This window comes from Protopterus annectens, chromosome 4.part1 (genome assembly GCF_019279795.1).
Source record: "Protopterus annectens isolate FY-2018-M chromosome 4.part1, PAN1.0, whole genome shotgun sequence".
Classification (NCBI taxonomy): Eukaryota; Metazoa; Chordata; order Ceratodontiformes; family Protopteridae; genus Protopterus; species Protopterus annectens.
The window spans coordinates 592,354,978-592,378,737 of NC_056734.1; the positions used below are offsets into that span (position 1 = coordinate 592,354,978).

The 23,760-nt window shown below is 36.5% G+C and overlaps 1 protein-coding gene across 5 annotated transcripts in view; it reads left to right on the top strand.

Annotated features, from left to right (window-relative positions):
• The window catches only part of MASP1 (MBL associated serine protease 1), a 1,330,562-nt gene that overhangs the window by 94,514 nt on the left and 1,212,288 nt on the right, over positions 1–23,760 (top strand). For 4 of the 5 annotated variants that reach the window (XM_044070394.1, XM_044070395.1, XM_044070398.1 and 1 more), the window contains exon 2: positions 18,398–18,623. In XM_044070394.1, the coding sequence (XP_043926329.1) occupies positions 18,398–18,623 (226 nt within the window). Of the gene's footprint in view, positions 1–3,430; positions 3,436–18,397; positions 18,624–23,760 lie in introns of those variants that run through there. The other variant, XM_044070396.1, reaches the window with a different exon arrangement.

Sequence of the window (23,760 nt, forward strand, 5' to 3'; positions counted from 1 at the left end):
GTCGTGGTTGACTACAACTATTCTTCCATTAATTCGGAAACTTATATGAGACCAAACTCATTTGCACAAAAGTTCCTGTACGTTGTTAACTCAAATGCCCTGGAACAAATAGTGCACCACCTCACAAGAGGCTCCAATATTCTATTCCTGGTCCTCATCAATATGAGTGACCAATGCAACGTCTCAAGTTTAGGGTCTGCACTGGCTAAATATGACTATAAATCGGTCATTTTTGAAGTAGCACTAGCATTAGAACTCGCCAAAAGAGAAGTCAGGCTAAAAGAACTTCACCAAAGCTAACTATACCCTCCTAAGTGAAGGTATAATTGACTACCAAGCCCCAGTTTCCACAGATGGCATTGACAGCTTTACTCAGGTATGCACTGATGCCTTGTATAAACATCTACACAAATGTATAGACACAGATGTGCTGTATAGGATTAAAACAAGATCCTCAAGAAAAAACAAACCATCCTGGTGGATGTCTAGCATTAATAAATTACAAAATAAATGAAAGAAGTTGCTGTCCAAAAGTACAAAAGTAAGATCCCCAATCTGGAAGAACACCCTCCTCAGTCTAAACAAGGAAATAAGACAACTTGCAAAATCTTCAAAGAGCATCTGTGCGAACAATTTAGCGAATAACTATAAGGGTTTCTTCAGCTTCATCCACAACCTAAAAGGTAGGACTCAGATGTGTGCTGAACTAATTGTGAATTACATTACACACACTAACCATACAGAAATTTCAAACTTGCTATCTGACAGGTTTGGTGAAAATTTCACCCCCCCAAGCCTACCACTAACCATGTCTTCAACATCTCCTCCTCCCTGAATCTCCAAAGAGCAAGTCTTCAGTGGTCTCTCCAAGGCTAAGAACACAGCCTCCATGAGACCAGATAGCTGTGTTCTTAATGTTCTAAAACAAGAGACAACTACTCCATTAGGTAGTCTATTCGACCACAGCCTGGGTACTGGCTTTGTTATCAGTGAATGGAAAACAGTGACTGCTATCCCCCTCCACAAGTGCAGCTTGGTAACAGACCCAGTTAACTAGAGATCCATAAGTTTAACCAACTTTCTCTGTAGGGCAATGGAACGAATCATCATGGACCTCATAAAAAAGAATATAGGTGACATCCAAACCTGGATCCTTCCCAGTTTGATTTTGTCAGAGGCAGGTCATGCCTGCTAAACCTGGTGGACTTCTTCAAAAACATGACCATTGCCAAAGACGAGGGCAAAGTCATGCATGCATCCTGTCTTGACTTGGCTAAGACCTTTGACAGTATCCCACATTTGGGCATCACTGACAAAATGACCCAGTTGAATAGCAACTCCTATGTTATCAGGTGGGTTGCAAACTGGCTCACAGATTGAAAAGACTCAGTCAAAGTGGGAGACTTTACCTCTACCAGCAGACTTGTCACCAGAGGCATCCCATGAAGGTCAGTGCTGGGTGCTCTCTTGTTTGGCATATACTTCTCAGAAGTCCAGGCCAAAACAGAGGGGCTGTGGCTAACCAAGTTTGCAGATGACTGCAAATTAGGTGCTATCATTGAATCCCCTAGTGATGTCAGCATAGTTCAAAAGAGGCTTACAAAGACCAATGATTGGTGCCAAAGCCATGGTCTTAAACTAAATGCTAAAAAATGCATCATCATTCTCTTTAGTAAAAACAATGACCCTGATGATTATAAAATCAGTATTTTGAGGCCTGGGAACACAAGTTGTCTGTGACCGCAACTTTGACCACCATGTGTCTGCTGTGGTGAGGAAGGCATTCTATGTTGCTCACCTGATTAGCAAAGGCATCACCTCAATAGCAAATGTGGTTATAACTCCCCTGTAATAGTCCCTCATCAGGCCTATTATTGAATATAATATTCCTTTTGGTATGTACTGTACCAAACAGCTGCAGAAACTTGAGAGACCTCTGAGATTTCTAACTAAGAAAATTCAGGATCTCCAGCACATGTCTTATACAGACAGACTGAAGTCACTGTCACTGTACTCAGTAGCATATAGACTACTTAGAGACAACTTATGTCTGGTTTACAGGGCTATGTCTGACCCAAATCTAATGGAAATGTTGCACATCTGTAAGCCAAATGGGACTAGAGTCACCTGTTCCAGAGACCTCAGTCTAGCCTTCAACATAAACAGGACTTGATGGAGAGATAGATACATCTTTCAGAGTTTGCCACTCCTCTGGAGTAGGCTTCCATTCCATATGAAGTAGAGAACCACACTGTTTCAGCACAATTTCTGCCAGGGATTGCCCTGACTTCTCTCCTGGACATGGGTAGTCTTTGCTAGATAAACCTTGTGTATAGACAATATCTCTCTTCTAGTATGTTGGGATTTAATGGCTAGGCTTGTAAAGACCCTCAGGCCAATAGTCTAGTAACATCCTACAAATCTATGAACCTAGTTGATGGGATATTTTTGTGTTTTCAGCAAATTTTTATTCTTTGAATTTCTTATACGTAATACACAGATGTAAATCCACTCTGCTTATTCTTGCTGATATGTTCTCCTGATTCCTCCAGTCATATATCTAATGCACAGTTCATATCAAATATCAGTGTACAGTATGTAGAGCAAACATGTTTTATTGCGCTTTGCAGCCACGTTATTAGCTAATTTATACAGTACTTTGATGATTGCATTTCAGTGAAAACCTTTAGGCTCTTCACATTATGTGCAGATATCAGTGTACTGTGTATCTGGATTTTTTTTCTGTTATATTAAGGGTTGATGTATTTCTTTGGGACTGGGATTGGAATTGTACAGGGCACTTCCTTTTTGCACAGTTTGCCGCGGTGGTGCTGCAGTTAGTGTTGTCACCTCACAGCAAGAGGTTCTCCCGTTTGATTCTCGGCTAGAGCACCTTCTGTGTGGAGTCTACAAATCCTCCCCATGGTCGAGTGATGTATAAAGACATGCAGATAGGTGCGTGTGTGAATGGGTGTACCTTCTTTGAAGATTGGGTGTTGGGTTGGCAACTTTGCACAGTAAAAATCCACTGCCAATCATTATTTATTTATTTTATTTTACATTTGTTGACCGGGCTAGTCTAACTTGATATATGTCCATTTTCAGTAGAAGCCCGGGGAGAAAAGCTCCAAAGACATGTTTCAAAAATATAAGTACAAACAATGCACAAACATCAGGTATTATAATAATAACAAAATAGCAATTATCATAGTAAAATAAAAGTCATAGACAATGGTAAAGTGCAGTAAAAGCCTGGAGGATTTTAAAAGGATGGAAACTGAGGTTAAGAGTTAAAAAATAGTATGAGTAGAGTGTATGGAGACATAGTACAAGTTAGGTAGGAAACAGAGAAAACGAAGCTGGATGTGTAGTGAAGATAGAATGGATTTACTTAAGAAAAGGTATATAATGAGGATATAAACAATGTATAAAAAGGTAGATCAGAAGAGTATAGCAGATGGAAGATGTAACAGAGGATAGTAAGGACGAGATAGGTAAGTTGAGTTTGTAGAGGTATAGGACTAGTCAGGTTTGGCACAGGAGCATAGCCAGTATGATTTGAGGTAGAGTTTAAGTCTGCTTTTAAAGAGAGATAAAGAGGTGAGTGAGGTTAGGTCACTAGGGAGAAGATTCCAGGATTTGCCAACAGTATTAGAGATGAGAGAATCCCCAGCCCTGTTATGAGGTTTAGAGGTGTATACAAAAAGTTTGTGTGATGAGCGTAAGGACTTCAGATTTTTATAGGGGGTAATGAGGTTTGTTAAACTTGGAGTGCTGGAAGGTTTATAGAGAATGTTGTGGGCAATAGTTAGTTGGTGAAATGTAATCAGGTGTTGAAGTTCTAACCATCCTATCTGGTTTAAGTTTATACAATGGTGGGTTCGAAATGGGTTGCCTGTAGCAAATCTAGCAATGTTATTATAGGACATGTCTAATTTGCTGAGATTATTCTTGGAGAGATTAGTAAAGATGGGTGAGGCATAAAGGAGAGTAGAGATCAAGAGAGTGTGGGCGATAGTAGTTTTAGCAGTAGGAGAAAGGAAGCGTTTAATCCGATAGAGAGTGCCAATTTTTTTGTTGACAGTCGTTATAGTATTGTTGATGTGGATGTCGAAGTTAAGGTTATTATCGATGGTGACCCCTAGTAGTTTGATGCTGAAGTCTGGAGATATTATTGTGCCATTGGTAAATGCCACAGAGAAATGTAGAGGAGAGGACTTTTGAGTTGGAGCGAAGAGGAGGAGTTTGGTTTTCATTGGGTTCAAAAGAAGGCAATGCTGAGTGAACCATTGTTCAACTATGTTGAATATTATTTGGGTGAGAGAGTGAAGGTCATGGGAGGATGTAGCTGAACATAATAATGTGGAGTCATCAGCATATTGTATACAAGTGACTTGTGGGATAGCTAGATGAAGGTCATTAATAAATATAGAGAAAAGAAGAGGCCCTAGTGTGGACCCCTGAGGGACACCTAAGGAAACAGGTAGTTGGGTGGATAAGGAGTTATGCCAAAGTACTGCTTGTTGTCGTTTGTCAAGGTAGGACTGGAACCATTTTATGGAAAGTGGGTCTAATGACAGAGATTTAAGTATGTTAATAAGAATCTGGTGGTTTACTATGTCAAATGCTTTAGACAGGTTGATAAATAGAGCAGAAGAAAGATTATTCAGGTTTCGGTTCCTGTTAATGTATTCTGTAAAGGAAAGGAGGGCAGTGGTAGTACTGTGTGAAGGTCTGAAACCATGTTGATCATTATAACCAATCACCTGGGCAGCACTTTACAATAAATGTTTGACATTCTGCATCTTAAAAGTTATAAAATATGCAAAATAGCTTTACATAGTGCTTGGAGTGTCTGCATCAGCCAGATGTTGATCAGATTTACTGATAACAGCCATATTAGATCTTAAAATTAACCTCTCAATATTTATGCGGAACTGTGAAACACCGTGTGAAGAATTAGAACCATAATATTTTAAACTCAAATAATGTGAAATAATTAGAATCAAACAATAGTAACATGGATGACAGTTTAGCTAAACCCAAGGCAGTTCCTTCTGGTTCAAAAGATGGTGTTGACTGATAACGAAGAACAAGACAGGATAGCCAACAGGGATAGTTTTAGAACAGATTGTTTCCTAAATGGCACAGAAAAGTATCATGTGATGACATTTCTCCATTGATATCTTTACATGTCTATCAGTCTAGCAGTAGATGCAGCAGCTGGGTTTGAGAGAGCTTGCAGTGCATTAAGTAATACTCACTATGGTGTTCCTATTACCCATGATTCTTATCACCACTCCAGCGTAATTCCCCCTCCCTTCTACTTGTCAAAACTTGTTTCAGTCTGTCAGAGATTCAATATTCGTGTTATGCTTCCATGCAAAGAACATGCTCATACTGTTCTGCTTCCTGACGTTGTACATTTATGAGTTGAACATTTTTATTGCATGTGTTCTAACCGTTGTTTTCATTACTTTCCCACTGATACGCACTTCTGTTTCAGCCACATTTTCTTCATTGGATGTGTATCTTATGTCGTGCTGTTATTTCTCTTTATGTCATTCTTTTTCTCTACATTGCAAGCTCAGGTTAATTCTCTCTTCATGAGCTTTTTCCTCAAGTTTACACCGAAACAGGCCACATGGCTCAGTTGGACTAACCTGGGTAACAAATGACAAATAAGTAAATAAACAAATAAAAATCTGCTGTAAATCCTGAAACTATTATTCATTTTTATGCAGAGCGTTATGTATTTTTTCTCCTCTCCAAAGTTAGATGATGAGAACGGGTTATGTCTTGTTTGCTGATTCTTCTTTCTTTACTTGAATTAGCAAAGCATCATTTTGGCACTCTTCTCTAGAAGGATTCCCCTTCGTTTGCTTTTGTTTAGGGCACCTTTTCACAAAGCTATATGTGGAAATCTTTAGAATGCACTTCGTTGGTAATACCCTACAATAAGTATATTTTGTGCAAGGCAAGATGCCAACACCACTTGCATAGTTAGTTATACCCCAAGCACTGTTTACTGTAACTCCAAAGTTGAAAAATGTTATCTTGCATGGATATCCTTTTGCTATGCTTGACATTTGAACATACATGTTTATACTTCAGTATCTTGGTCAAGACTTAAATCACTGATGAATCAGTAAAAGGAGGCTAGAAAAGATTGGGAGAGAGACTGGATAAACAATTCACAAAGAAACAATGGGGGATTTATGTATGTCTCCCAAGTATGCAGCAAAATTTAGAAGGTTTAGGATCTTTGCTTGGAAGTGTTTGCACAGGTATTTTATACCTCAAGTAGACTTGGATTTTTCCTCAGGTAGGCAGCAAATGTTGGAGGTGTGATGGGGAAGAAAGGTAAATGCAAACATATTTTCGGGGAGTGTAATCCCTGCAGACTGCTCTGTCAGAGATACTGGATGAGCAAATTAGTGAAACTAAGTAAATGATTTTTTGAGCTATGATACAGAATTAGAATTGTCTAGACATAATAAGGCCTTACTAAGTCTAGTTATTGTGGCTGCCAAAAAAGCAGTTACTAGAAAATGGAAATCAAAGTCCAAACCAAATTTACTAGAAGTACAGAATATAGTAACAAAGGTAAAACAACTGGAACTGGGGTCTTTAAAAAAGAGTAGGATAAGTTACATAGAAAAAATGGGAACTGGGGAAACAATATATGCAGAGGAGGAACAAGGTTTAGGAGAAGGCAGGATTTGAGTGAGCTATGTAATGTTTGACTGATTAGGATTGGATGGATTATAAGTGATGTTTGCAACTACAATTATGTCAATATGGTTTGTGATGTATAATGTTTGCAACTAAAATGATGTCAATATGATTTGCTTTCATTTTATATAAACGTATGCTTGCCTATGTCATACGTGATAATTTAATAAAGATGTCTTTTATTTAAAAAAAATACTTGTCAGTGATGTGCAGCTTTGTAATCATTATGGAGGACTATTATAGAAGGCAAGGATTTTATGCAGTGTTTTTCACGTCAGACAATACTTCACAATATTACCATTCACTATACCTCACAAGTAGTGACACAAATCCATGTATTTGTATCCTTGCCACAACCATTTTATTATCCCATATAATAAATCTACAAGCAAAGTTAAACTGTTTGAGCTTTATACTCATCTAGATTAGTGCCCCCTATATAGACAAATTTAAAATTACTGTCTTCCTTCACTCAGGTTATACTTTTCTTTTTTCTTAATTTTTTGCCATTATTCTTCCATGGCATGTGTCTAGAAATTAGCAACAGTGTGCAAGCAACTTTTACAGTTCTTCTTACTTTACAGAAGATGCAGAAAAGTTTCAAGTAATACCCTTAGTCTCTGCCCCTGTGCACTGATCATTCCATGGAACATGTGTATATTTTTGCTCTACAAGCCTAGGCACTGGTTCTTTGAATTTATGCAACTTTTGTTTTTCTTCTCAGTCATAATCAGCGCATTTAGAAATATGAGGCTATGTCCGAGTCAAAAACGAAAACTCTGAGCAAATTCGCAGTTTGCAGTTGACAGTATGTCTTCCTAACGTCAAACAATATTTTTCTCCATCAACCCCCTTTAACCCAAAAGTTAGAATAATCACATGGCATCTAAAGGTTTCCAAAATAGATCTGTGCAATTTCCTGTAATGAATTCAATCTTGTCTTATACCAAATATAAACTACAAATGTGTTTAGAAAAACATTTTGCAGACATGCTTTCCTGGACAACATCTTGTGAATTTTCAAAGGTGTACATTTTTCTGCAGGATATAGAGTTGCTATTCCACATTGCTGTGTATGATTCCTCTTGTTGTCAACCATTTAACACTGAAGAATATATCCAAGTCTTTCATATACACAGGAAATGAAAAAGCTTCCAAGCCAGATGACCTCCCAGCAGAGATAATGTGTCTTTCATTCCTCTACTTCTACAGGCTTTTAACCTCCATGCCTTTTTCTTGTACACACTCTTAATAAAACATTGTTTGTGTCATTCCCAAAGAAGGCAAGGAGTCAATTAAACCTGACACATATTGTTCTCTGTTCATAGTACAACTTTAGATGTCTCTCTAGACAGTTATACTTAAGCTTGTTTCTCAGTGTCTGATTGAAATCCTGATGTGTGTGTGTGTGTTGGTGTGTTGGTGTGTGTGTGCATGTGTGCACACACATGTGCATGTGTTTTACAAGAATAAACAAACTGAGGATATTGCTTGGAGATTACTACTGTTAAATTATTTGCCTTTGAGTCACACCCCATTTCTAGCTCTCATCTGTATAACCATTTTGCATCCTGTACTGGGTATTCTAATTTAAAAGTAACTATTTAAATTTAATACAATGTCATACTTTCTAGTCTCCCTTCATTTTATGTTTATATATATATATATATATATATATATATATATATATATATATATATATATATATATATATATATACTCTTTGTCCTGCAAGAAATGAAGTAACCCTTTCCTTATTCATGCATGTTGTTCTAAACCTCCTGGTATCCCAAAAGGATAGCTCTATTCATTATAGGCCTCCATCACCTTAGCAGACAAGTGTATCACTGTGAATTGAAGAAAATTGACCGATCAGGTGAGCACAGGTGGTTGGTGCTCATTATAGAAACATACAACATAGAGACTGCTATTTTTGGAGAATCCTCACATATTTGTCTGCAAATTAATACCTGGCTTGAAGAATCAACTTTCTAAATGGATGTACTTTCCAGGACTAACCTGCTTAGACTGGATTTTTTTATGTTTTAGTGTTTATTGCAAAGGCGTCTTAAAAACAAAACAAAACAAAAAAAAAGATCTATAGGAAACTGTAAGTTCTGTTGACATTTATAATGAAGAAAGTTTGTCAGTTAAGTTCAATGCTTACTCACAAAGAATGTAATATGTGATCTATGGAATACCTTGATGAAGTTCTGTCTTATCCCTTTATCTTCTTCCAAGTAGTCCATGCAATGTCGAAAAGTAATATGTCTGCATGTTGCATTTGGTAAAATCCATAAAGATGGTAGGCGCAACAGCATTAATTCATTCTCACATGCTGTGATACCAGAGGATAAACTAACAGCATGTATTGGTCTTCAGTAATATTTTTTGGAATGTGCCTTATATTTTCACAATTCCTGCACAATGTAATTTATCCTAGAGTTTGTGGAACCATACTTTTTTTCTTTTTTTTTTACAGTTTACTGGATTTTAAAAGCTTATGACATACATTTTTATTCTATGAGCTGTATTAAAATATGTGCTACACTTCTCAAATCAGTAGATTCTGCCAAACAAACATGATACAAAACAGTAAAGAACATGTATAAAATATTTAGCATTGGGATCAGGTATGAAATAGCACCAGTCAGTGCTACTCAAATTCTGTATTTTGTCTTCATATTCTTGTGGCTTAACTTTGAAGATTCCCTTTAGAAGACAGTAACACTGGCAATAGAGTTTGTGTAGGTGCAGCTATAACATTGTGTAATGTAATGCAGGAAGTGAATAAAATATACTTATTTGACATTCTATGTGTAACATACTATTAGTACTCAATGCAGACTGCTCTGCATATTACATTTCTCTCTTTAAGCTTTACTGCATGTATTAAACATCTAGGGGTGTATTTAGTTTTATCTCTTTCTCTTTCCTTCTCTCTCACTCTCTCTCTCTCTCTATGTATATATATAATATATATATATAATATATAATATATATATATATTATATATATATATATATATATATTATATATATATTTATATATATATACTGCAGATTGAGGCTTCTCTCAAAACATTTTGAAAGCTTTTTTGATTAGTTTACTGCATCTGGAGAGGCTGTAGTCCTTACCAAATGAGGTAGTTATCAATGTTGTTTTGCAGACTTGTGAGTTAACACTCCATCACTAGAACAGTCACCAGCATCTGGACTGGTCTCACTAAACAGTTATAGTTCATCTACACTCTGGAACAGATTCAGTTGTTAAACTATGCAACTGCTCTTGTATGAGAAAGTCTAAATTGTAATTTTTGTAGCAGTATATCATTTTGTGGTGAGAACATATGTTCTACTCAGGTGTTTATGAGTGCTGCATAATAAAATATTATTTTTTGCTCTGAGAGCAGAGGAATTCAGTGCATTGGCCTTTCCTAAAATAACTACTGCACCAAATGTTTGCCATCTGATTTCTGGATTTATAATGATTCTTCACATTTCAGCATGAGTAATGATTTGGCTGTTCAATCATAACAAAAGTTTAGTTTTTCCTCTGCAGCATTCCATGATGCTTAAGTATTACGAACCATTTCTGGCTGAGCTAAAGTTGTATTGGCAACATTGTTTTCATTCTTCTCCTCAAGATCAAATTATGACGCAAAAGTAGTATTGATTGAAGAAGTGCATTTCTAAAGAAGTGCAAAATAATAATCCTGCTTTGAGCTGGCAACACATTTTCTCATCACAGTCTGTGAATATTTTTTTAAGTTTTGACTCATATTGCTGACATTTGTCTATGACAGGTGTATCTGGGATGTCATGTTGTGAAAAAATGTACTTCATCAAGTGTGTAGCAGTATATTTGAATTTCAGGTTTATATCACATCGATGAACTCACAGGAGTTCGAACGATGTAATATCGAACCATGAAGTTCGAAACCCAAGAATTACGAAAACACAGAACAGCGGCTGTTCTGGTACAAAAAGAAAAACACATACACTTTAAACTTCAACTAATATGGGGGGCTTTGCCCCCCACACCCCCAACATGGGGTCTGTGCCTCCCACCCCCCTACTTAAATATATCAACTCCAAGATCGCACTACAGTGGAGGAAATAGCAAAGCCACGAAAACGGACCACCAATTTTTTTCCCTGGGAAAAAAAATCGGTTTTCCATGGCTTTGCTATTTTCGTATTTTGAACATTTCGGTTTGATATTACAATTTTCGGACTCCTGTGACTTCAATGTTGTAATATAGACCCTTGAATTTTATCTACTAAAAATGATGTGAATAGTAGTTGGTATAAATAAGGTACTGACTGTGCAGGCAGAACAGATTTAGTGCAAATTTACTCTTTGGATGATTTAGAATTTGGCAAAGAAAGATGTCATCTTTGAAATTGCTTTTGTGTATACAAAAACTAAATGTGCAAGTTTTTAATTATTGTCTCAAAGTCATGTGGACAAAATAAGACATCATGTGTTTTTCATTTCCACTTGACAATTCCCAAATATTCTTAATGTACTATCTGTAACATAAGCTTTCTAGGCTGGGCAGGAACAATCTTTGCTAGACTTGAACATCATACCTTGTGATTCATGAATTTCAGCACAGTATATGTAACGGTGCTGAACTGGTGATAAAGCTTTCTTTTTATCATTTGACATCAAGAGAAAATAATACTTTTCAGCAACTGCAGCTCAAAGTCATACTCACTTTGCTTGCTGATAAATCTCTAATAAATCCTCATCTGTAAGTATTGCATTGTGTTGACTTGGCAAGTTACCCCAAAGAAGTTATGATAGTGCTTTGCAGTCTGACATCACAGCCACTGCATTCTGCTATTTACATCATCACCTGATGGAGAATTGTAGCAAACTGAACATCTTTACTTGTTTCACACAAACTTGAAATGGTTTTGTGAAGTCTGAACTTCCAAATTCAATACTTCAGAGTTTCAACAAATGTCATTGAGGAATCAGTGCTGGTGTCAATGTGAGTTCTGTGGATGAGCTCACTGTAAATGTTAGCCAAAAGAAGTAATTGGAGTTTTGCAGAGCCAAAGGCACTTTTCATTGTATAAACCAAAATGGTTCAGTAAAATTCAAATCATGATTGTACCAAACTGTATGATGCAATTTGAAGGCATTTGTTGATTATCTCTCATTTCCTCAAAATGTTCACTCTTTTTTTCATCACCTTTATCGAATTATCATATGTGACTTAGGCAAATTTACATTTATACAAAAGTAATCAAACTGTATTAAATCAACATTAACAAATATTATACTTCACATATATTATTTTATATCACATAGCCTAAGCAGCATTACATAAATTAGTCAAGTATTCCAGTTAAACAAGAAACATCCTAATTAAACAATCACTTACAGTATAAGCAATCATACATTTACAGAAATGAAAACAAACCATACCAACACAGTTCTAGTTGCAAGCATTTTACATCACAAACCATATTGACACACTCTCAGTTGCAAAACATTATATATCACTTATAATCTACCCAATCATTTTCAGTCCAACATTACATAGCTCATTTAAGTCCTGCCTTCTTTTAAACCTCATTCCTCCACAGTATGTATTGTTCCCACAATTCCCATTTTTCCTATGTAGTTTGCTCTTAGCCTTTTCTAAAGATCTTGATTCCTGTTGTTTTATCTCTGTTACTATATTCACTACTTCTAATATAGTTGGTTTAGATTTTGATTTCCATTTTCTAGTAATTGCTTTTTTACGCATGAACTCAAAGAAAATTAGTTCCAAAGAATCTCTTTCTTCCCTGTTACACCTCCAACATTTGCTGTCACCCTGAGGAAAAATTCTCTGTAGTCCACTTGGGGTATAAAAATATCTATGTAAACATTTCCAAGCAAAAATCCTAAATCTTCTAGATTTTGTTTCATATTTGGGAGACATACATATATCCTCCCATTTTTTTTTGCGAATTGCTTATCCAATCTCTCTTCCCAATACTTTCTAACCTCCCCAGATTGATTGTTATAATTATCATGCAGTATTTTATATGCTCTATTAATTATTCCTTTTTTAATGGGAGCTTCTGTTCTATATTCTACTAAAACTCTACCTCCCTATTTCTTTCTGTTTGCCTATACTCTGATATCAGTCCTTGATAGGTAAGGCAATCACTAACCTGCAGTCAAAATAAATTCTTGGCCTCTTTCCATTCTATTACCTTTCCCTCTTTAGTTATTTCCATGCTGGATTAGTTCTTAAAATACTTGTCCAGATTAATAAACATAATATTATGATTTTGTTGCTCCAAAATTGTTTTTCTTAATGTTTTAAAACTGCAACTTCTAGATGTTTTTCTTCTTTTACATAAAGCTGTGGGATTTATGTTGGTGAGGATTTAAATTTGGTAACAATGGCATAGGAATCATTGAATAATAGCTTCACTCAATTTTAAATTTGGAGCCCCTCAATTCTGACTGGCATTTGTGGTGGTTTGATGACTGAACCACTAAACTGTGTAAAAGTTACTTCCAGGGAGAATACCATGACTCCCCTGTGACACCATATATTGTTAGGGCTTCTGCAAGGTTCAGAAACTCTGCAGACTCCTTTAGATGATTTGATAGTATACAGTGACAACACAAATTGCTAAGATGCATCCATACCATTTACTCATGTGGCAGTAAGGGAAGAAGACACACTCATGTGACATGCTACATGCAAGCTACTATGGGTACTTAATGCACACTCTGTACACATTGTAATTCATCAACATTTCAGAGTATAATATGTATCTCAAGCAGCTGTGAGGTAGATGGTCCATCCATCATCAGGAAATTGTGTCACAAGACTCACCTTTCATCATCAGAAAGTAGTGCCATAAGACTTGCATTCCATCAACAGGAAGTAGTGCCAGAAAGTAGTGCCACAAAACTCACTTTCCATCATCAGGAAGTAGTACCACAATATTCAGTAATGCCTTGAAAACCTCATACTGCTGCTGGACAGATGTTCTGCTCCTCATTATTGGTGTTTATCTGTGTCAGAATGCTACAAAAACACTACTTGCAATTAAAACAAATCAGAGTAGCACTTACACTGCTGTGCTGAGCCTCCTTCCTTGATGTTATAGTGCTGACACAGGACAAAATCATGCCACAGAAAGTCATTCTTCCCCAAAAGACAGTTTGAAAAATGAAAGATATATTTTGCCTCCTATAAAATCATTATTATGGGTCTGAACAGAGGCAGCATGCTACTTGTACCTTAAGTGAATACCATAATAATTGGCATATGCACTGTCCCTTCGATAGTTGCATTGAAGTAAATGACAGAGGTGCTAGAACATGAGATACTATCAGTAGCAAGAAAATCAACCCTCAGACAGATCACGTATCTGAAATACAAATGAGTTGAATGTCAGTGTATGGGTTGGGGATTGTTATAATGGTTAAAGTATTTACCTCACAGTCAAAAGGTACAGGGTTTGATTCTCACCTTTGAAATGGGAACTTGCCACACATAAAATGACCCTCAAGGGCAGCTAGCCTACGAATCTGTGACCACATGACAGAGCTGTACTTGAGGATGACCTCAGTGCACATGACAGAGCTGTACCTGAGGATGACCTCAGTGCACTGCCTGCTGCTATGATGTCAGAGAGATGCTCTCCCTTTCCCATAAGTTGATCTGTTATATGTAAAAATCATGTCATATCACAATATACTGCAAAGTTAGAGCACCTAAATGCCAGGGAGATAGACTAACCATTTTACATGACCAAAACTTTAGGCTGGAATGGGATTGGAGTATTAAATCATATTTTGGGAAGTAGGGGATACAATGTCTGACATCAGACATACTCTGCCTTCTATACAGTGTCATCACTATAAGCTAGAATTGATATGGTCATGACTCAAACCAAAATAAAACTGAGGTCAGCTTAATAAGCAGTGCTTAATATAAATACTTCTTATCTTCCCCAAATAGGGGAGCTGTGCAGCCTGCAGTCCCTACTTATTGCATCTACATTTGAGTTATCTAAAAGTCTTATAAAGATATAATAAGTGTAAAAAATGTGAATGAATCTTAGAGTAATTCATTCTTCTATTTGCTACTGAATGGTCTCCTTACCAGGTGCTTCTTGAATTAAAAATTCCCAGGAAGAATGAAGTAATAGTAATGCCTACTGTCAGAGGATACCATACCTGTGAAAAATGTGCTCTGGCCTCATAAACACTACTGTTTAGTGAGCTTCTTAAGATGTTCAAAGACTGCTTGTTTGAAATGCACAACTACAACTTGCACTGTTAAATGACATGGAAACCAGTTTCTGAGGTTTGTTCCTATGGATAGCTTCACTTCTCACTCCTCATGCAGTTTTCTTTACTTCTTATTAAAGACTGCTCTTCCCAGTTTATATTTAAGAACTACCCCCCTTTTCCCACTTGATGTGTAAAACCTACCATTTGACATACATTATTGTAATTTTGAGACAGATGACTCTTGTTATCTATTGCATTGTCATAGGTCAGGGTACTACTGGAGCAGACATGATACCATGTGGATGTAATGCAGCTATCAAAAATATAAATTTCCAGTTGCAAGTGTTATTGTCATAGGTAAGAATTCTTTCAAAACATAGCATGGGAAATGTAAAGTTATCAGATTTTCATTTTGTGTTGGTATGTGTCCTGCCATTATGCAGTAGTCTAGCTGTTTGCCAGCTCTTTGCACTGTGGGAGTATCATAGCCTGTGAAGGTCTACTGATGTATGATTATTGTTATTGTGGACATTATGTAAGATAAAGTGGTACCACAATAAAATCCTGATGTCATTTAATGAACACAAAAGCTGTCAAAGAGATGTTTCCCTAATATTGTGCATGTCTTTATCGAAAATGTTATCTGTCAAGTATAAGCAATTATCATGGATAACACAGTTGTGAGATAAAAAAATGCTATTCCTTTAATCAATGGCTAGGGTGTAGCCAGGCAAACCTATACTCAGTGTAATGCATTTTTGTCTGATACTGTTCAGAAACATTAAAAGTGCTGTAGTCAGTAAAGTCCCAGATATCTAGAATCATCTAAGATAATCTTACAGCACAGATTTACAGGTGTTGAATAAATGTGTGTATGATATTGGAGGGAATGACAGTAGTTGAAAATGAAGAACACTTTTTTAATGCATAGAATAACTTTGGATGGCTGTATACATTTTCTTTTTAATTTTAGTTGTATGGAGAGTTGTCAGTAGAGAATGTAATATGAGTTTCTGGTTACACTCCACATTAATGATAGAAAGGTATGTATTCATTAGCTGTAATAACCCAGGACTGGCACAATCATTACATTGCTGTACCTTTTTCCATGCCGTCCCACTGGCATAGGCAGACATATCTCGGAGCACTACAGGCCACCATTCTGCTGCAGCACAGCATTCATATGCAGGCCCTGTGCTTAATTAAAAATACTGTGATTTGGCAAAATGAGGACACAGTAGTAAATGTTACTGATGGAAGAATATATAACCTGCGTTCCAATGATTTTCATCCAGTTAGGGCTCTCACTGCAGCATTTCTTCTTATCATCTGACATTACCACAACTATCAGACAGATGGTAGAATCCCTTTCAGCATAATCACATTAAGTAAGAATGATGTCAGAACACTGCATAGATGCTACCATTATAGAGGTAACAACACTATCACAGATATGTGCTGCATGGTCTCTTTATATATGTACATCTGTCTTTCTCCCTTCATCCCCCCTCTCACAAATGGCATTGCTACTACTCAAAATGACATCAGACCATCTCTTGGGATCATGGGGATTTATTAGCACAGCTCTCAGAGAAATGTAGTGCTACTCATCAGAGGCATTGGTAAAGGTCAGAATGATGTATGATCCTGAGACCTTCATGGGAAATCAACACTATTAGACAATTTTTCAGACAGACTGAATGCCCATCATAATGACAATACTGTGGTTAGAACAGTCCCAGAGCAGTACATTGTAATACAATGTAAGTATACAGTAAGTACAATAAATGTCAACAAAAGAAAGAAATGCATGTGTCACAAAGTTATAGATAACATATGGCATTTGTAAAGTTTAAAATGATGTAAGACAATTCGACCATTGTGGGTAATCATCCTTATTAGACAGATAATCATAATCATAACAGTGTAACTACAGTTATAGCAGGATCAGAGCACTGTACTTTAATGCAGAGGTGCCGTAAGTGTTGAAGAAATAAATTAATGTATCACAGTAGTGTAATGGCTATTATTGCTGCCTCACAATACTTAGTTCTCTGGTCTGGTTCCTGGAGATGGTGACGTCTATTCAAAAATTACATCTTTTGACCATGTAGGAGCTTTGGTTTCCTCCTGCATCAGAAAGAAATGCTGATAGATAGACTGACAATCCCCTAAAGTTTTCCCAGTGTGTGTGTGTGTGTGTGTGTGTGTGTGTGTGTGTGTGTGTGTGTGTGTGTGTGTGTGTGTGTGTATGTGTTTGTGGCATGTCTGTGTGTCCTCTTATGTTTATGAGTGTGTGTGTGTGTGTGTGTGTGTGTGTGTGTGTGCGTGTGTGTGTGTGCGTGTATGTGTGTGTGTGTGTGTGTGTGTGTGTGTGTGTGTGTGTGTGTGTGTGTGTGTGTCTGCATGCATGTGTGCATGCATGCGAGTGCATGTTTGAATGTGTGTTTCTGCATGCGCGCATATATTTATATATGCATGTGTCTGTGTCTGTGTGTGTGCTTGTGTGTGTACGTGTGCATGCGTGCATGTGAATATGTGTGTATACTTGAATGCGTGTGTCTGTACGTGTGAGTGTGTGTATGTGTATGTGTGCATGGTTGCGCATGTATGTGTGTCTATGTTTGTGTGTGTGTGCGTGCGTGTGTGCGTGCCTGCATGTGTGTGTGCATGCGTGCATGTGTGTGTGTGTGTGTGTGTGTGTGTGTGTGCGTGTGGTTGAATGTGCATGTCTATGTGTGTGTGTGTGTGTGTGTGTGTGTGTGTGTGTGTGTGTGTGCATGTGTACATGTATGTGTGCATGCATGTGTGTACACGTGTATGAGTAGTTACTTTTGAGTTTTCTGAAGGAATGTAACACTCGCAGTACTTTTTCCACACTTTATGTCTATTGATTGCTAGGGGACAGCTCTCAGAGAAATGTAGTGCTACTCATCAGAGGAACTGTATCATCAGAGCACCTGGTTTTAGAACATTGTATGCTACTGCTAAATATCAGTTTTGCTGTAATTACTGACACTGACATATGTTAAAATGGTGAAACATATTTAATGGATTTGATTTAATACTGTAGTTTTTTTTATGTTCAGTTATCTATGGTTATCACAGATCACTATTGAAGTTAAATGTTAAAAACTGTGCCACAGATTAAAGAGATCTAGTAACTTCTTCATTATAACACTATTATCCTCGCATTGTGTTCCTACAATGAGGATTTAATGTCATTTGTATTCATGTTAACAGTTTCATAAATCACTATTTATGATGCTTGCGTAGTTGATACAAAATGCTAAGTTCTTTACTAAATGATTAGGTACATATTGATAACATTAAAAACATAGGAAATGACTAATTTATGTAAAATAATAGATATTAATTGTCATTTGTTTGCTTTCTAGGTTCCTTATAACATTGGTTGTGTATAACTTGATATTATTTCAGTCAAATGCAATTGAGTTAAAAGGCATGTTTGGAGAGATTCGGTCACCAAACTTTCCAGAGGGCTATCCTAGAGATTCTAACATTTCTTGGAATATTTCTGTCCCTGATGGGTTCAGGGTTAAGCTTTACTTTTCACACTTTGACCTGGAACCATCTTATCTTTGTGAATATGATTATGTAAAGGTAAGAGCCTGAATTTTTTTTACATTTGTGTTATACTACCATGCCCCAAAATTGTAACTTGAGATCATGCACATTGTGGTTGGGCCATATTTTGTACCACATTTGTAGAAAATGAAGAGTATCACAGTTTAAAAACAATGATTCAACAAAAGGTGATTTGTATAGTTGCTGATTTAACACCAGCTGAAACATCTAATTTTAATTTACTTTGCAAAAAGCTTAAGAACTTAGACCTGTTTTTATGAATTCAATGTCTCTGTTGAACATTATTTCTTTAGCTTAAGACAAGCAGTTTATATGAATTGTTTTCTCATATGTATTGCATTTCATATCATTTGTCAAACAGTTCCACAAATTATGCCTGAAAGTCTTAAAATTATTTCTAAGAGTTTTGTAAGCATATTATTGATCATATAATAATGAAATCCAGAAAAGTCTCTGTAACTTTACTTTGCAAGTCATTGCAGAACTAAGCGATGAATGCTTTACAGAACCAAAAACTTTCTCACCAGTGGAACTGAAACAACACTTACTACTACTTACATCTTCCCTTCACTACTTTATGGCACTCCCTTCCTTACTAACTTCTTCTCTGCACAAAGGCAGTCTGTCCACTAACCTGGTTAAGACAGACCCATACATCTGACTAGTCTATTATGTAATGCCATGGAAAGAATTATTATTGATATTATAAATAACAACCTTCAGAGTCTGTATCCAACACAGTGTGCTTTTGTCAAACGCAGATCATGCCTACTCATACTAGGTGACTTGAGCAATGACAAGGACAAAGTGATACACACTACCTATCTTTATCTGGCCAAAGCATTTAACACTATTGCCCATTCTAGTATTTTCAGCAAACTTACAAAACTGGTATTAAACTCCAATGTCACCCATTGGATAGCCAACTGGCCCCACATGACTCAGTGCTGGAGCCACTCATTTGTGGCATCTAGTTTTCAGAAGTCAAAGCTAATGCCAAAGGCCTTTGGTAGATAAAGAATGTGGGTGACTGTTAGCTTGGCACAATCATACAATCCACCAAGGACAATAATATCCTCCAAAAGGGCTGGTTGCAAAGTAATAATTGGTGCCAGAACCATAGTCTAAAACTGAATGCCAAAAAATTTTAATGGAATCCCTTGGAAAGTTGAACACCCTAGGGAATTACCACATAAACAATACATTCCTAAGATCAGACCCAGTGGTTAGAGACTAAACGCATGTGAGCAATGACTTAGCCTTTTACTATCATGTGTCTACTGTGATAAGAAAATCATTCGCTATTGCACAGCTTATAAGCAAGGGTATGGCATCTAATCCAGGGATGTCATTATTCCACCATACTCAGCTGTCATTAGATTAACCATATGCCTCAAATGGATTGCTCACAGAGGTTCCTTACAAAAGGAATACAAAACATTAATCACATGGAATACGCAAACCACCTCAAAGTCTTTATACTTAGTGTCTTACAGACTAACGAGAGGTTGGAAATCTGTGCCTGATTTACAAGGTATCATCTGAACAAGTACGGATGGACTTGCTTCACATTTGCAAGTCTAACAACATAAAAAATACCTGATCAGAGGACTTGCCCATTGTTTACAATATTGTTTGAAGTACTGATATGTGTCTCAGAGATTACCTCTGCACTCAAACAGGCTTCCTATCTATGTGAAACTGAGTTCATCCCTGACTCTATATGAACATACTCTGGACCAATGACTGTGGAAATTGAAAATTGAATTGAACAGAGACAGATTCTAAATGTTGTCCCCCTAAATCCTGCCAGATGTTCCTGGTTAATTTATTTTGCAGTTGTGTAACCAAAGTGTTAGTATGCATGAGTAAGGGGAAGCCCTCACACTGGTTGTATATATTTGTAAGACAAAAGGAGTGGTTACAGATGGATATGTTGAATCTTCCCTTTGCTGATATAAGTGTTTGATGGTACTGAGGTTCAATCTCTGTGTAAGTCCATAGAAAGTTTGAAGTGCTGGAGGTTTCTAACAAGTTGTGACTCAATGGTCACAGCCTGGGATAATTTAGGGGTAGAAAATTAATCAATTCATGTAGAGTAAATTATATAATTTGCATAGAAAGCTAATTAAGCATGTTATATAGGGAATAAATAAGAAAAAAATAACAGCATGCAAGGAAAAAAGCAGCACACGAGCAGGCCCAGGTGTCCAAAGTACAAAAAAAACACAAAATCCACCAAGAAAAGCACTAGAGAAGCTAAGAAAATTCTTTTAGCGTAGTTAAAATTTAATGTCCACCATTCGTCCCAAAGACTTTATCAGAAATCTGATTTCTGATGAAGTCTTTGGGACGAATAGCGAACATTAAATTTTAACTATGCTAAAGTAATTTTCTTAGCTTCTCTAGTGCTTTTCTTGGTGGATTTTGTGTTTTTTAATAACAGCATGCATGTATGAGGAAGACAAATAATAAAATGATAAAATCATTCTTTTCATACACATTTTATATGTGCACACTTCACTACATTGAGTAGACCTTTATCAAAGTAGAAATCAATGAGAAATTTTTTTGTCGAGTCCCAGTGCATTGAAAGTATGCAGAACCTATTTAAATATTCTTTGTTAAGCTTTTGGACAAATAATTATAAAGCCGGTTTTGAATATATGTCTTCCATGGTAAACAGTAGCTACATTATAGTGATGGTAAGTATAGGGGGTTCAGAATGGCTTGCCCACTGAGAATGAGGCATGTTTGATACCCTATGATGTAATGGTTACTATATTGTTATGCTGAGCATTAATGAGTGGGCATTCACTGAAATTGCATGTAATCATGTATAAATTGTGTGTGTGTGTGTGTGTGTGTGTGTGTGTGTGTGTGTGTGTGTGTGTGTGTGTGTGTTTGTGTATGAGAATAAATTATATATGTAAACTTTATATTTAAACTAAACACACACACACACACACACACACACACACACACACACACACACACACACACACACACAAACACACACACAGTATTAAACCAGTAAATGTATTATGACCTCATATACCTGAGTTATGAGCTGGGAGTTATGTGTAGCATGCATTTTTGAACTGTGTTCTCAAGCTTTGAGGCTTGTAGTAGGTATGAATGGATGGTAAATATGAAATTCAAATAAGTGTTCCATAGGGTACAGAAAAGGTGGAGAAAGGGTAAGTGAATAGATGAAAATGGAGTGGAGATAGAATTTTAAATTCGCTAAACACTGGCAGGACAGCTGTGTATGCAAACTGCATCATTTTTCAATTAGGTAAATGTAATACATTGTAGAATTTTAGTATAACTAATTAATAAGACATATTTTATAATGTAGGATAACAGCAATCTACTTGAAATTCCTGTGTGACACATATTGCAGTTAATACTTCCTGATTACAGCAATTAACAGCCACATTATGTATAAATATATAACTACACCAGATTTATGAAAAAAACAATGAACATAAAAGCAAATGAATATAGTAAATGCAGTGTGAAAATAGACTTCTCTTTACAGATTAGTTAATGCTTTTAAGTATATCATGTCTTAGCATGAAGTACCCATCTTGAAGTGAATGTATCACGAGTTTGCAATAAATACAGTGGATTGAGCTACGCAGACTCAAAGTCAGAAGCGTACTCAGGCAACAAGGCACGCGCGCTAATTCAGAAATATGAATTGTTACAAATCAAGTATTGTTCATACGTGAATAGCCATTTAACATCATTCATTTGAAAACCACATTCCCCACATATGTACCATGAAAAAATGTATTCGGCTTTGACAAAAAGTGAAAACACTGCAGTATTTATAGAAAATTTCTTTCTAATTAGGTCCAGCAACTGCACTTTAATTTCAGAGTCACTGTACCCGGTATTATTACTCCTCTATAGATAAACTTTATCTGTCCTTCACATTTTAATTATCCGGTAAATAAGGATGTGGAGAGGAAAGCTCATTCATCATTCATTTTACTCCTGGAACTTTGCAATGTCATGAAGAGACAAGCAAAGGGGATTGACCTTTGGGGTAAATGGCTACAGTTGCAGTTCACTTCACAGTCTCAAAAGAGGCCAGCCCTCTGCCTGTGATGTCAAAAGTAAGAACATATTATGTTATAGAATAATCCTTATTCTGCTAGTACATTCAAAACTGTCTCTTTTGAGTCTGACATCTATGTATGAAAGTCACAGCTCTTTATTTTGTATTCCAAATGAGCTACTGTACATGACAGGCATCCGGTTAGGGATGTTACTTTAACTGTGTAGTTTCTTATGTATGTCTCATGCAGGAAAATGGACAGAGTACTGAGTTAGTTCCTTACAGTGTATATATAGCTGGTGCTGACAGTAGCATGAATTAGCAATTTAGCAGGACTTACTAGAAAGAAAAAAAAAAAGACAAGACATGTGGAAGTATGGGCTAAGAAATAGTTGGTGCTGCACTGCTAAGGGTTATGTATATGACCTGAAGAGTGGTCAGCAGATGCTGGATCTGATCATATTCAAAGTGCAAATGATAATTCAAATTTAAGGTCTAACAGGCATTAATGATAGGCCTGCAATGGAGTTCAATACCTCTCAACTGTTCAGATTTTCACAGATTTTTACTTCATATTTTTGGTGTGTTCCTCATAAAATTTGTGGTTTTCAGGACTGAAGTCACTAAATAATGACATAAATGTCAGACTTTAAATCCATCAGAAAATGTATGTTAACACAATAAGACAAAAAAGCGTAAACGAGTCAAGGAACACCTCGCAAGTACAAAAGAAGTAAATCCACGTAAACGTACTTTATTAAAATAACGTTTTCGCCTCTGTCAACACAGAAGCTTCATCAGACAAGAAAAAAGCGCCAAGTGAACACAGTTTAAAACCTTCAAGCCAAGTACCATGATGTCATTTCCTTGGCAACATAAAACGAGTCAATTAATTATTTACTTAAAAGGCCAGTATCTATTAATTGAACATATGTACAAGCAAACCAATTTAAAATATATATTGTAAAACATCTCACAAATATAAACTAAAATGGTGTATATTGAAAAAAGCGCATTCTAACAGCATTGAGCACATTCCTAAAATGTGCAAGAATTTAAGGATTAATGGTATACCTAGATACC